The sequence below is a fragment of the Macrobrachium rosenbergii genome, chromosome 24, assembly GCF_040412425.1.
Source record: "Macrobrachium rosenbergii isolate ZJJX-2024 chromosome 24, ASM4041242v1, whole genome shotgun sequence".
NCBI lineage: Eukaryota > Metazoa > Arthropoda > Malacostraca > Decapoda > Palaemonidae > Macrobrachium > Macrobrachium rosenbergii.
Genome location: NC_089764.1, coordinates 36,505,972 through 36,521,835, shown reverse-complemented (window position 1 = coordinate 36,521,835; position 15,864 = coordinate 36,505,972). Strand labels below are relative to the sequence as shown.

The following is a 15,864-nucleotide window of genomic DNA, read 5'->3' as shown; positions in this document are numbered from 1 at the left end:
TCTGTCCAGGGAAGCGCCCGGCCTTTTCAATGGCCTAGAAACTTTCACAAAACGGCCACTGCGCTTCTTGGGTGTAGGAGAGTCTGAATCCCTTGACGATAGGGCATGTACTTCCATTCGAACGCCATTGGAAGCCTGGGATTGGTGGACAACAGGCTCGGATGAGGCGACGACTGCTTGTGGGCAAACCCCAGCGACCTCCCTTGGACTGCCAGTTTGCTTCCTCCCAGGTGAGCAAGGGGAGTTTAGCAGGGACCTTGGTCTAGGAGCATCGGTAGGACGAACAGCTGCCCCCTCCACTGACACTGCACTCAACACAACACTAATAAATTTGTCTATCAGGACCTTCACAGAATTCCCAATCTGGGAAACAGTACAGTATTAACAAATTAAATTTTTGATCTACCCATGCTTCTAAGCTGGCAATGGCACTGGGTTCAGCACAATGAGAGCTAGGTAATGGAGTGACAGGAAAAGCTGGAGGACTGGAAATGGGAGAAAAAGCTGTCACAGGTGTTGAAGGGATACGCATAACATCAATATCAACTCCTGGAGAATGACCAGTACTAGCAGAGGCCTTAGCTTCAGCCCTAGCTGTACCTTTTCTCAGACGGTCACGCTGTAATTTGTCTAAGTGAGTCTGTAAAGTCTTCCACTTCCCCTTATCCCAGTCCTTACATTCTTCACAATTAAGTGCAGGAGAGCAAGAACTACATACTGTATGTGAGTCATATTTTGCAGAAGTGATTATAGTTTTGCAGCCTTTGCTGCCATACCAAATGCTAGACAAACTAGAGTCAGACACAATGTGTCAAAAGTCCGATTAGGCAAGTCACAATCGAAGATATAATCCAGAATTCTAGCTAAGCTAAATAGCAGTGCTACCAAAAGCAAAGAGTACTTCACCAAAGAAATCTCCGACCATCTGGCGAAAACATATCAAGAGCTGGTAATAACTGGTGTTCAGCCATTAGCCGGCAGAAACGAATTGAGCTCTTTAGCTACGTTGTACTATTCTTTGCCAAAAGTGGGCGGGTCAGTATACCCACACTCAAAACAAAAGAGTGGTACCGCAAATTTCCAATTCTGAGCCACCGCGTAAAGTAGAAACTATAGCTATGTAATCATTTGGTAAGTTACTTATATAAAAATAACAAGCTGGCACACTCTACATTACCTTAGATTTTATGCTATAGCTGAAGTATAACATATATAATGCCATAATTCTTGGGTATATGGTCCACATATAAATTTCCTTTAAAATGGTGAAAACTAGATTAAAATCGTATGGTTGGTTTCAAAGATGTTGAAGTTTAAAAACTTTGAATGCATTTTTCTCTTTGTGAAAAACGGCGTTTGCACCCTTGCTCCGCTGGGCACCTCAAATGACAAATAATGCTGTTTTGGAAACAAAGCAACATAAGATAGCTGTAATTTAAAATAAAAATCAAAATTTTATTTTTAATAAAGTCAGGTAAGTAAGGCTAAATATAAATAATATAATAATAATAATAATAATAATAATAATAATAATCATCTTTGCAATCATCAATTAATAACAAGCATAAGGCTAACATTTCTAGAGGTAAGACTGTGAAACACCATAGAGCCTGTCAGTGGGCAGAAAGGGATAGTGGAAAGGGAAAAAAAAATTCCATAGAAGAAGATGGCTGATGCACTACTGTTCCAAAAGACCAACAGATCATTAAGGCTGCTCAACATAACCCCTTTGACAAAATGATGCTGTTGCAATTAAACGAAAATGTCCACTCCCAATTAATGCAAGACAAATTCACAACAGATTACACAGGAAAATATACATGATCATATTCCTGCTAATATACCACTCCTGACATATGAGCACTGTTCAAATAGTCTGGGATTTGCTTTGCAGCGTTACTCATGGTAAGAGGAATTTTGGAAGAGATCCATCGCTTGCAATAAGATAGGTCAGTCTTCACTGCAGGTGTCCTACAACTACATGGAATGGCGTCCTACAACTACAAGGTATGTTTAACTTCATTACAGTATATATAGACGAATAACTAATTTCATAATGTTAAATATTTTAATTTTAATAAAGTGAGACACTGAAAATTAAAATAAGGTGTTTCTGAACATCAGGTTCTGCATCCCAGTTGCTTTGAAACTTGTAAGGTCTTGCATTATTGCTGTAATGTAATCAGAGTAACTTAAAAACATAGTTTATAAATTTATCTAACAGCCTGCATATTTCATAATCTGCAATCAGTTTTACATATGTGATAGGCCTATTTGCATTTACATTAATGTTTGTAGCCTATACTAGGCCTATTATTGAACTAAAAACCTGTCCATGGAAAAGAATAATGTAATTAAGGCTTAGGGATTTTGTAAGCAGATGGTGTGTTCATCAAAAAAAAAATTATATTTGTGAATAATGATGCAAGAATTTACCAAACTAGATTTTTTAATGACTAGAACTATGTTGATGTCCTTTCCAGGTATGACGCAGAAAACGTCCAACCTTTGAAATGGAGCAGTGGAATGCTGTAACTGTAGCCCCTTGGTGATAGGTGGTTGATTGCAATCCAAAGGAGCTAATTGAAACAAATGACTGGTTAAAAAGGCCCCAATATACTGAAATAATGACAAGTTTTGGTTCCATCAGTGAGGCCAGTGCAATATGACCCCATTATGCCTGATATTTGACAATTTTCCAGTCCCTAAAGCAGTGTCAAGATCACTTAATGAAAATCCATATTTTATCATGACAATGTCCAGCAAAATTGCCTGACCTGAACCCAACCGAAAATTTTTGGGGCTACATAGTAGTCAAATCAAAATTACAACTTTGATTAGGCATGCAAATCCTATGTGGGAATCACACTTGGGTTTAAATGCTGTGAAATTAAGGTTGGGTACAGTAACCAACAAAAGAGAAATAGAGAATAACAGACAAGCATCTGTAAACATTTCTTTCTTTTTTCCAAAAATATAATTAATTTGAATTATAATGTTTTTATTAAAACCTTGAGAGAAATGCAGTCTAAATTATTTACAAAAACAAAATGACATTTTTATGATAAAATAAAGTTTTACATCACTGTAGTTTCTACTCGCATGGCAACTTGAATTTTGAAATTCACAGTAACACTTTTTCTGTTTGTCTGTCTGAGTAGGTGACTAGACCCCACCCACTTCCTAGGGAAGAAGAGGAACAACTTAGCAAAGAGCTTCATTTTGTTTGTGCTGAAATGTCCATGAGAGGGGAGGAGGGAGGGTTCCACTCGTAATTACTGGGCAAGTATATGTACAGTATACAACTTTGTTTTATCATAAAAATGTCATTTTTATTAGTAACTTACCCAGTAATTACATCGCTGAATCCCACATTGACAGGAGGCGGGGATTCATGAACATATTCTACTCCAAAGCATTATAACATTAATGAATTGAGAATAGATGGTATGCTACCATTGATACAATTCTTGTTGTTCCATACCTGGTGAGAGAGCTACTGCAGGTAAATACTGCCTCTTGTTGGTGCTCATCTCAACCCGCAGTGGTGTGGCGTTATAGCCATTCAGTGTCTCTACTGAAGTGGGAACTTTCCAGCAAAGGAGTATTCCAATGGATGAGAAAGTATCAGAAGGAGCTTTGCAGCGAAGGATATTTCCGATGGCTGACAAAGCCTCAGTATTTGCCCCTGCCCAGGGCACAGTACTGTACCAAAATTAAAAAACCAACCAGACCACCTAGTCACCTACACCATTAAAATCAAGAGACCACCACCCAATTGCTAAAAACTGGTGGGTACTCTAGGTATGTACACAGTAACCCCCAGGCTTTCCTAAGACTCAACACCATAGTCCAAGACGAAGATATAGGTGGATGAAAGGGGAGTCCCCTATGCCTTCCTCCCCCAAAATCATGCCATCTATGGACAAAGGTCGTAAGGTACTGCAGTTATCATATATCATTTCAACATCTAGCAAATAATGCACTGAAAATACTGACTTACATCACCAGTAAGTTGCTTGAAGGACAGAAGACAGGGACAAGTTATGCTTAAAAGCTAACAAGGTAGCTGCTGTCCTAACCTTGTGAGCTTTCACCTTCAAGGAAGGTAAAGTGTCTTCTCCAATCTGGGAGTGTGCATCCAGGATGAGGTCCCTTAAAAAGAATGTGATAGCGTTCTTTGAGAGAGGCCTAGATGGGTTCTTAACAGAACACCATAGCTTGATAGTCCGCTAATTTTTTCAGTTCTATAGAAATAATATCTGAGCGCTTTCATGGGGCAAAGACCTTTCCTCTTCTTCTGGACCTAGTATGTCCAATAAATTCTTTATTGAAAAAGAACGAGGTCAGGGCTTTGAAGGAATTTCGTCCTTTGCAAGAAATCCCAGGGTTTGAGAGTGAACTGCGTCCCCCTGGGAGAACCCAACTCTTTTATCTAATGTATGGCATTCACTAATCCTTTTGGCAGTCGCTAAGGCCATAAGAAATACTGTCTTTCTGGTCAGATCACTCAGAGAAGACGAGTGAAGGGGTTCGAATCGTGGGCCTAAGATCCATTTGAGGACTACGTCCAGACTCCAACCGACTGTCTGTTCTCTTCTAGGTTTGGAGGAATCAAATGACATAATGAGGTTTGATATCCTGGTTCCAAGTGATGTCAAAGCCTCTGTGATGAAAGACAGAGCTGAGCATAGATCTATAACCACTGATAGTAGAGGAAGACAGGCCCCTGGAGGATCTCAGATATAGAAGAAAATCTGCTATCTGATTTGATTTAAAGATGTCTTAGAAGACGAGATTTTTATGTCTTCTGCACCAAAGTCTAAAGATGGCCCACTTTGCCTGGTAGACCATGTTAGAGGAACGACGTCTGCAATTAGCAATCGCTTCTGCCGCAAGTCTTGAAAAACCCTTCGCTCGCAGGAGTTTGTTGACAGTCGAAACCCTGTCAGGGCCAGAGTGGATAAGTTTTGTTGAAATCTCCAGAAATGGGGCTGTCTAAGACGACCTAGTATCATAGGAAGGAGCCTCAGAAAGTCTACAAGTAGACCCAGAAGGTCTGCAAACGACTCCTTCTGGGGCCAAAACGGAGCTATCAAGGTCACTTTGACATCTGAGTGAGATTGAATGGAGGGAAGGGTTATAGATCTAGGTTGGACCAGTTCTGCAGAAGGGTATATATTGACCATGCTAAAGGGGTCTGGAAATGGGTACCAATTAGAGGAAGACAATGGTTTCTGGATGTCACAAAACTATGGTCTCCCCCATAGTTTCCACAAGTTGTCACACACCTGAAGGTCCAGGGTCCATTCTGTTGGGAGAATTTGTCTGTGGCAGCTCACATCGTCCGCCAAGATATTCATCTTGCTGGATGAAGCAAGTAATCAACTTCGTCTTGTTTCGGTCTCCCAAAGTAGAAGCAACCTCAATGTCCCAAAGAGGGAGAAAAAGTGACTTCTACTATCCAAGGTTCTGCTCCTCTTGCACTCCAATCTCCCAAAAAAGGAGGAGTCTGGCACCCACAGGTGCATGGCGGACTGCATCCTCACTTGGAATCCAGGTTTTGAGGAGGACTTTTTGATTGCTCGGGAGGTGAAGCGGACAGTAGTCCGAGGTCTAGAAAGTGACCTCTGTCTACTTCCTCAAAAGGACTGTCTCTGGAGAGGTGAAGCTGATCTGGCACTGAAGGAGGCCCATTCCCTGGGGTGTCTCATGGATTGTGGCTGAAGATCCTGTGTTGATTTCTTCTGTAATTCTGAAGTACTCTTGTTAACTACAGATTGCGGGAAAAGGTGGTGACGGTCAAGAAAAGAGAAGAGGAGCTCTGACCTGTGATGCCTTAACACTCTTAGAGGTGAACGAGCACCAGAGCTCCCTCTTCTTCAGGGTCCCCATGGTGAAAAGCAAGGCCAATTCCTTGGAACCGTCTCTGACGGCCTTATCCAAGCACAGAAGATAACTCTTAAGCCAATCCGATGTGCATTCTTCAGACAATGGGGAGAAATTTTGAATCTTCTTTGCTAAATCTCCCACAGACCAATCAAGGAAGCTTAGTACTGTACTTCAAAAACCTTAAAAAGGATTTTAAGAAGATGATCCAACTCAGTGCAAGAAAACATAACTTTCACTGAGGCGAAGGCTGACCTGCAAGCCGAGTCTATAAGCCCTGAGAAGTCCCTCTGGGAGGAGGCAGCCACTCCCAAGGAAGGAGCTTTACCAGTGGCATAAGACAGGTATCTTGTTCATGAAACACAAGAAGGCAGAATACAAAAAGTGGCCTTCCCCTGATCCATCTTCATTAGTGCTGGGTGCTTGGAGGAATGTGTTGAACAAGCAGGAGCTGGCACTGACCAGTCAACAGATACTAGGCGCTTGGTAGATGGGCACTTGGGCGCTACTAAGCTCTCGGAAGTCACTGGAAGTTCAGGTGCTACTGGGCGCTCGGGCGCAACTGGAAGCTCTGCAGAAAAAAGCGGGCATTCCCTGGAGGACGGACGCTTGGGAGCCGACAGAGAGAGCCTGTGGGACCCCAGAGAATGCTTGGGAGCCAACGAAGAGCCTGTGGGACCCCAGAGAATGCTTGGGAGCCAACGAAGAGAGCCTGTGGGACCCCGGAGAACACTTGGGAGCCAAACACTGATGGCCAGAAGAATGATGATCAGGGGAAAAACTCCAGGCTGTCCCAATAGCTGGAAGATGGTTTGGGGCTACTACGGGAAGGTTCTCTAGACCTTTTGCTGGAGAGCGGAGACGACTGGTCCAAATGCAATGAATACCTCTTTAACAGACGAGACTCCTTAGAGAAATGCCTCTGACACCTCTTGTCCTGACTAGGCGTTCCGGGGCTAAAGGAGAGGCGATGAACATCCGAGATGCCTTTCCAACAGCTCTCTGTCACCGTCTGGGATGCAACAGACTTGAACAAGGAGCGACTACCCGTGAGCAGACCCCACCAACCTCCCTTGGGCCTCAAGTATACCTCCTCCCAGGATAAGGGGAGTCTGGTAATGACCTTTTCCTAGGAGTCGGCGGGAAAGGTAGCCACCTCCTCCACTATCACTTCACTGGCACTTTTTTCATTCATTTTTTCCATAAGGAAATGCACCGGTTCCCGTAACTGGGTCACTGTGTTTACCATAAGACCAAACTTTTGGTTGATCCTGGTCACGAGATTGGTGATGCGATTGGGTTATGAAACGCAGGAGCCAGGAGAGGGTGGTACAGGAAGACTTGACACAAGAGATACATTTGATACAGGTGAAGAAACAATAGGTATATCAACACTTACTGACTTAGGAGTCATATCCTCACTAACTAAGGATTTACTCTTGGCTCTAGAAGCTGCTTTTCTCTTCCTATCTCTAATTTTGCAAGGTGAGAAGCTAAAGTCTTCCATGTCTTATCATCCCAATCCATGCATTCGCTACATGTGAGATCAATGGTACAAACCTGTCCTGTGCAAGAAGTGCAAACAGAGTAAGAATTGTACAACACTTTCGTTAACCTTGTATTGCAGCCTTTGCTGCAATATTGAAAACTTGTCGAGATAGAGTCAGACATTGTCAATGATCAAGAGTAAGTCACAAAAAGAAATTCTCGGAGAGAAAAAACAATAGTAAAAAACGAGATCGGTGATTCTCGCTAGAGAACAACTGATCAACACAAACATCTAATGATTGGCAACTCTCGTTCAAAGAAGAGTTGGTCCACTCAAAGTATCACACTCTATCAGCCCAAGTTGAGAAGAGTCAAATCTAAGTTCACAATTGTAAGATAACTGATCAATCCTAAGTAAGGACCTTGCCAAAGGCATCCATAAGCAAAATACTTCACCAAAATGGGAAGATAAGTAGAATCCACAAAAACAAGCTGCTCTCCTACAACCGTGTGTAGCCAGAGGACAGCAGAAACATACTGAAGTTCTTTGCTAAGTTGTTCCGCTTCTTCCCCAGAAAGTGAGCGGGGCCTAGTCACCTACTCAAACAGAAGTGTTACTGCGAATTTCAAAATTCAAGCAGCCGTGCGAGTAGAAACTATAGCGATGTAATCACTGGGTAAGTTACTACTAGTACCAAAAACTGGCACTTTTTTGACAAATAGTAGCAGTAACTATGGAAACCTAATGAATTAAGATGAACACTACAATTTTTATCTTCAGGTTCCAAGGAAAGTAGGGGTTGACTCCCAAGTGCACTCAGGAAAATTAAAAGCTTAAACCATTCTCTATCAGTGGAGAAACTTACACCTCTAAGAGTAATGTCTCCTCCAATATTAAGGAGGTCATAAAATGAACTTCAACACCTGCTTCACATGAAGACTCACTAACACAGATTAACCCTTAAGGGACAGGCTAATTATATATCATGCAACATCCCAGACCGGGCAAACTTTAAGGTTGGCCAATTTAAGAAAAAAACAGGAAGTTGAAAGTGACTATTTACAACCCTGTGTGGGGCCTCTTTCACAAAACACTCCTAAGTTTTACCAAGTTTTACATGTATTTTCTAATAATCTACTTTACTTTATTTTGTAAAATTATAATTACGGCTCACACAATATCATAACAGATAAGAAATAAAATCAGTAACAAATTCTGAGCATATCTGTTGTAAAATATTGACGTAACTTTACTGTGATCGGGAAATCAAGATATGCAGTAACTTTTTTGGGATTTATACATGCTTTTTCTAATATTCCTTAGCAGAATTACAATTATAACTGACATCATATCGTAAAAGATAAAGAGCTAAAACCAACAGCAATCCCCGGGTATATTTACAAGCAAATAAATAAAAAGATGTCATGAGAGAGAAAGGAGCAAGACATTCCCCCCTTCAAGGCAAGAACAATACTAAATTCCATGAAATGTCCACAAATGAGCTGAGCTGAATTCTTTAGCTGCCACAATTCACTTATGGGCCACTGAAGCATTGGAAACTCTTTCCCACTCGCCACAGTCAAATCATATGGCACTTAATATTAATACTCCTCAGAGGGAATACGTCCACCACCCAAAACTTGCCTTAGATCCTCTATCAAGGGGATCTGTCCATTAAGGGTTAAGGCCCCTGAACATTTCCCATGAGCAGAGGAATTTACCACTCCTTAAAACTATTCACAAGGCATTTTTATTTACAGACAGACCTGAAACTTTTATGATAAAGCAAGCAGTATTCCCCACTCACTATTTTGTTAAGCTTCTTCTATTCTAAACCCGAGTGAGTATTCTTCACTCGTTGAGACAACTATCTATTTAGGCTTCTTTCCTACATATTTACCTTCTTCAAAAGTGCAATAAAGCCAGTATTTACAACTGTCAGAAAACAGGCAATTTGTTATTTGTTATTCATAATTTGAATGCATTAAAATAAGCCATGCCAAAAATGCAATTAATTTTCCAAGCAAGCTCCCAAATGACTGGATGACCGTGTGCTTTTAAAAACCTCAAATCCAATCAGCTTCCATGATTGGATGATTGTGTGCCTTTAAAAAACTAAAATCCAATCAGCTTCCACATGACTGGATAGTCATGTTATTTAAAGTCCTCGAATGCAATCAGCTTCTGCATGATTGGATGATCAAGTGCTTTTCAAAATCACAAATCCATTCATGAAGTGTCAGGTTTATCATATGCTAAGTATGTAGCATACCTCTCCACTCACTGCGTGCCCAACATAATCAAGTTATAAACATTTTCTCAGGCTGTGTTTTAGTGGAAGCTCCAATACCTTCCTAAATGGCTATTCAGCTAGAGTAAAAACCCAATTCGTGCTCTATATGACAATTACACTGTCAAAGAATTCTGTTAAATATGAGATCCAAATTTTACTGAAATTCCCTCCTCCATCTCCTTCAGTCAGCTGGTGTTCTGTCGTCCTCTGAGTGGGATATTTTAATGGACAGTCTGATACCAATAAACTACTGTTCACAAAAACTACTCAAAATATTTACTTTGCCAGAAAAAGGGGGGGATGAACCAGAATTAGCAAAAAAGGAAATTTACAGTTCAAATTATGTAGTGACCTTTTTGTAATACAAAAGAATCATACAAAAAATAAATTACCTTCACTAAACTTTGCCAAACACATTTCCCCTTGCCGAGGTTCATAGCAGGAACCGACATAAGACTCACAATACTGTGTCATTAACCCAGACATTTTCTCCAAATCCTCATACAACCAAATTGCTGTCTGAAAAAGAAGTTGAAAATATGAGATACTAAGTCTGTCAATTATCTTTCTGGCATTAAGGATGTATTTTTACTGAAATTAGATTTCAACATCAGTCTTAGTACTTGTACAACCAATTCTTAACATCACCCTTTGCTTATTAAGAAATTCAATTTAATTCTACAACTGTGAAACATCCAACTATAATAATAATAATAATAATAATAATAATAATAATAATAATAATAATAATAATAATAATAATAATAATAATTCTTCAAGTCCATTTTATGCATAGAAGTAGTTAAGTATATCTTAGTTTAACCAGACCACTGAGCTGATTAACACCGCTCCTAGGGCTGGCCCGAAGGATTAGATTTAGTTTATGTGGCTAAGAGCCAATTGGTTACCTAGCAACGGGACCTACAGCTTATTGTGGAATCCGAACCACATTATGTCGAGAAATGAATTTCTATCACCAGAAATAAATTCCTCTAATTCTTCATTGGCCGGTCGGAGAGTCGAATGCTGGGCCAACAGCATGCTAGCCGAGAGCTCTACCCACCCCTCCAATGAAGAACTGTAACTTTAGCTTCTTAAATGGGGGATCTCAACCAAGCTCGTCATTCCAGGTTACCAGAAACTAATACTTTTTAAAAGTGATGCCATTCCCAGGGCTATGAAGATTTACAAATGAATAACCAGCCTTTTATGATGCTTGTCATGAGTGTGGGTTCCATGAAAGTCAAGGTTCATGGCATACATAACACTTTATTTGAGGTCCATACATCATACCACCAGAGTTAGTGTGTATGTTACTATTTCTATCTATCTTTTCACCTTAGCTAAGATACATGATGTTGACAGAAAGGCTCCTTCTGCATGTATAGTATTGGCAATTATCATACTCACCATAGGTAGTGATTGAATACTACTGTACCCGGTAATGTCCATTACCTAAAAGCTTCCGACTTCACTGACTTAGGTTTGAGTAAAGTATCTTCCTCACACACAACCATACACAGCCAGTGATTGCTTGGATCTAGTGTCCAATGATTCGCTTGACACTATAACCAATTTTGTTAGTCCTTCAACTGGGACATCTGATCATGCTTCTGTTTTTTCTTTTTTAGAGAGAATTCATAAAGCTCACTTGGATAAATCCTTTACTCAGTTATAAATAGCTTTTCACTTTGTGGTTCTGAAAAGTTCTAAGAGAGACATCCAATTTAATTCCTCTGTTATTTGGAGCTCTAAAATTTAAGAGTCAGTCTCCTTGGAATGAAGTTTTCCAGTTTTACTACAGTAATTACAATGATTCGTTAAGTTCACTTTATATTTTCTAGAAGTTGTTTACTTTCAATAAAGGCAGCTGCACTTATTTTTCCTTTTCCCTCCTAAGTAAAATCACAAACAGAATGAGGACATCTGTCTGTCTTGTTTTTAAGAGGAAGTGAGATAGAACGATACACCATCAACATTGCCACAGTATTGTCATTATTACTGAGTACAGGCAGTCCCCGGTTTACGACGTTCCGAGGTTACGACGCTTTTCAGATATATTCATCAGAAATTATTTCCCGGTTTATGACGCATTGTATGCCGATCCAATGGAAGAAATATGGCTCCAAAATGTTAGAATATTAAAAATTTGGAGGTTTTTTTGATGAAAAACTCAATGAAAATGCAGTTTACATCATTTTCAATACACCCAGAGCATTAAAAGTAAGGTTTTCTTAGGATTTTTTATGATTTTCGACAATTTTTCGGTTTACGACGCAGCGTAAGAACGGAGCCCCCGTCGTGAACCGGGGACTGCCTGTAGTTTACCAGGCTGAGTTAATTTATTTAACTCTCACAGGGCTGGCCCGAAAGATTTGTCTTTATTGATAATGTTTCTCTTTTATTTATTAGATTACAGATTTTTAAAAGCATTATACTTGTATAATCGAAAGTATTGTAATAGGGATTCTGACAAAATCATGAATTCCATATTCCAACATTTGGCTTGACCTGTTTCAATTTGTTACTCAGGTTCATTATTCCATATATTCTGTAATTTTTTGAATATGCAGGCAATTAACCACTAATTTAGCATCACTAGGACAACTAGGGCACCAAATTAGTGATTTTGCCAGATCACAGTGTGTGTAAGTTAGAATGCAATTCATTGCCAATTAAGTGGCAATGAAATAGACCCAATATATTTCATATATCCCATATATCATCCAATTTCCATTTTTGCTCGTAATGCTAAGCTTATAAGGCAGCAAATGAACCTCCTCTTCCCACCACTCAACTCCTATTGAAATAACATGCATGTACAGATAGTCGTACTTACGAAAACGCTATTTCATTAACTTTAAAAAATTCTATTTTTTACACTGATTTTGGGTGCACTTTAAGTCGGAATAAAATGCTTTTAAAAGCACTACTGTAGATTTATAATTATTTTAGGTGCAATTTAACTTACAACAATAAAGTTCTTTTTTCTGTTTCCACAGTTTTACATCAGCTAAACTTAATCAGTTGTGCAAAGGGGTTTTTTACATTTTAATTCTGAAGAACTTCTACAGCACTGCTAGTCACTGAAAATCACACATTTACATTCTGTGAAGGCATATCTTAAAATAACTTTCATGTATGATCCAGCTGCTTATAATTCTGCTGTAAAAACAGAAGCATTGTTAGACAACGAAAATTGGCATGTTTTATTGGGTAATGAGGCTGCAAATCCCATGTATGATGAAGATTTAGAGCCATTAGTGTGTACTGCATAGAGTGAACCTCTGCATATTTAATGTCCCATTGCATGTTACTGTACACAGAATTTATTGAATTTATAATTGACTGATTATGCAGTACTATTTCTGCAAAACCAAAATAGTTTCAACATCTGCAGAAAGTCTCACCCTAAAGTGTTAAATACACATCTATAAGTTAAGTATATCTTAGTTTAACCAGACCACTGAGCTGGTTAACAGCTCTACTAGGGCTGGCCCGAAGGATTAGACTTATTTTCCTGGCTAAGAACCAGCTGGTTACCTAGCAACGGGACCTACAGCTTATTGTGGAATCTGAACCACATTATAGCGAAGAATGAATTTCTATCACCAGAAATAAATTCCTCTAATTCTTCAATGGCGGCTCGGAGAGTCGAACGCTGGGTACACATCTACAGTCAATATTATGATTGAATTGGAGCAACAGGAGACACTCATAGTTAGGACTATATCTACTGAGGTTTTCCATACGATTTGTGTGGAGGGTGCCCTTGTAAGTACCCTTCAATCTGCATGACCTTCAACTGGAAGGAGCACTGATTATCAACTGCCAAACCACTGTTTTCATGCCAGCAGTGGTCATGTGTGTTGACATAATGTCACTAGGTTCAGAAGTACAAAGATCAGTTGAACAATTAATGCAAGCCCATAAGAAAAATACCTTGTCTGTACATCTCAAGATCAGTTGAACAAATAATGTAAGCCCATAAAAAAATACCTTGTCTGTACATCTAAAGAAGTTTTGCCAACTATTCATAAATTAATTTCACTTACCAATTAGAACAGACATCCCAGTGTCCATTATTCATCGGCCCATAAAGAAATGACATCATCCACTAAGTGCCTCAAGAGTAGGTCAAATCTCCGTGAAAGAAATGCTGAGTATTACAGGACTACATTCATCCCCCACTTAATTATATTAGTGGAAAAATTGAATGACATTGTAAGAATGCTCTCCAAATCCCCACCAAACACTTGAGCCGTTGACGATGCTAAAATAGTTCCACTAAAGAGATATCATCACAACAATGTATTATCAGTTCTCAGATAAAAAAAATTATCTGAGGTTTCACTACATACAACTTATGATACTTTTTGCAATTTACTAAGCCACACCTTTGTTCATAATGGAAATTTATATTTGTAGGAGCCAAACAATAGCAAAGAATATTGGTCTCTGATCTGGGAAGGTTTTTCTGAGGTTTAGGGGACAACGTTTCTAAAAATGGAGCCTCTTAAAAGTGTGAAGAACTGGTTATGGTACTGATAATTATGAAACTAGGAGGTAAAAAAGAATGGAATGAAAAAGTAAAAGAAAATGCATATGCAGTTTGGATTGAATGGATGCTGTGAATGCCCTTCACTAATGCCTGCTGTGTGCTACATGACTGCACTGTCGTCGGTTACCTTGTACAAGTAAAATCAACCTGAAAATCAGTAAACCATTACCAAAAGGCTTATATCTATTAAAAACTTATAACATGGAAGATAAGCTTTTTAAACTATAACATGGGAGATAAGGTTTTTAACGAAAAGTATACACTGAAACTGACATAAATTGGGCCAGATGGAATAGTGGGGCCAATATAATGGCCTCCTAAAATAAACCTGGATGATGATGATGATGACCACCATACTCAAAAGATATATCACACTACAAATGGCTCTACTTGGCCAGGTATAATAGTAAAAAGTTTGCATAAAAAAAAATTACAAATGAATTATGCATTGGATTAAAAAAATTATGAATTACCAAGAAAATTTAGAGGGTATCCTACTAAGTTTAATGCTTTATTTTGAAAAACTTGTTTTCCAAAGCTCCCAACAACACAAGAGCAGTGGGGGGTGGGGGGTTGCCACATGAGGTCGAGGTGACTGTATCCTCCCAGGTGGAAACTCCCTCTCTCCCACGGATGAAGCACCCACATCACCCGTAGACCTACCAGAGGGACCGGTGGAAGATAGACCCTTATTCAAGATCACCAGCCAACGTGAGTCTTCTGACCCTATCCCTCCCCCCAAAACCCCCTGTGGGTGGATGATGATGTTAATGATCATGATAGGATTGGCAGCTGCCAGACACAAACAAGCAGAAAAAACAAGAGCCTCTTGTTTGCCCACTGGACTGAACCCCAACAATCGTGAATCACCTCACCCAAAACCTGAGAAGAGATGTCACGTTGTGATTCACAATTTGCGCTCACTGGTGAAGCTAGACGTCATAGCAGAGATTCAAGTTTATCATGGGCTCTGACCCTTTTATCTTCCACGAACTCCCCTGCAAAATTAAACAAAGTGGCTTACAGGATTACCTGTCCATTTCAACCCCTGGATGTTCTTAAAGGCAAAATTTCAGTCCTAACATAAGTCTCAAGATACAGTATGACCTAATTTGGGACCAACCGCCCCCTGCGGTACTTACTGACACCCCAAGCAGTGGTGTGGGTGCAGGCTCACCTTCTACCACAATTCCCAGCCAACCTCCCACTGCGAGTGACTGCTCACCCCCACTGGCCAAACCCCATCCACCCAGATGATCAACTCATTCATTTACCAACTTCATAAGTACCCATGGATACACTAGATATAATTTTATTGAATATTTTTGGCCTCAAGAAGAACATTCCCCTCCTAAACATATTCTCCAAAAACTTCAAAGGCATCACTGCATTGCAAGAAACCCTCCTAAGGCCACATGACCTTGTCATCTGCAACTCAATGCATGAAGACTTTAGAGCTTTCTCGACCTCATCGATGCAAGTTACAGATCACAATCGTAACCAGTTGCCCAAAAGGGGGCCTTTCTTTCCTGTGGCACAAATCTTTAGACAATCTAGTGAATGCAATGACCTACAGAAGTGATGTACTGCTGGGCCTTCAAAAGACAGTAGGGGACTCTTAAGATCCTAATA

General features: G+C 39.8%; 1 protein-coding gene across 1 annotated transcript in view; it reads right to left on the bottom strand.

Annotated features, from left to right (window-relative positions):
• Nucleotides 1-15,864, bottom strand: part of LOC136852023 (tudor domain-containing protein 1-like) — a 114,770-nt gene that overhangs the window by 18,326 nt on the left and 80,580 nt on the right. Inside the window, exon 13 of the mRNA XM_067126496.1 lies at nucleotides 10,064-10,190. Within this exon, the coding sequence (XP_066982597.1) occupies nucleotides 10,064-10,190 (127 nt within the window). The remainder of the gene's footprint in view (nucleotides 1-10,063; nucleotides 10,191-15,864) is intronic.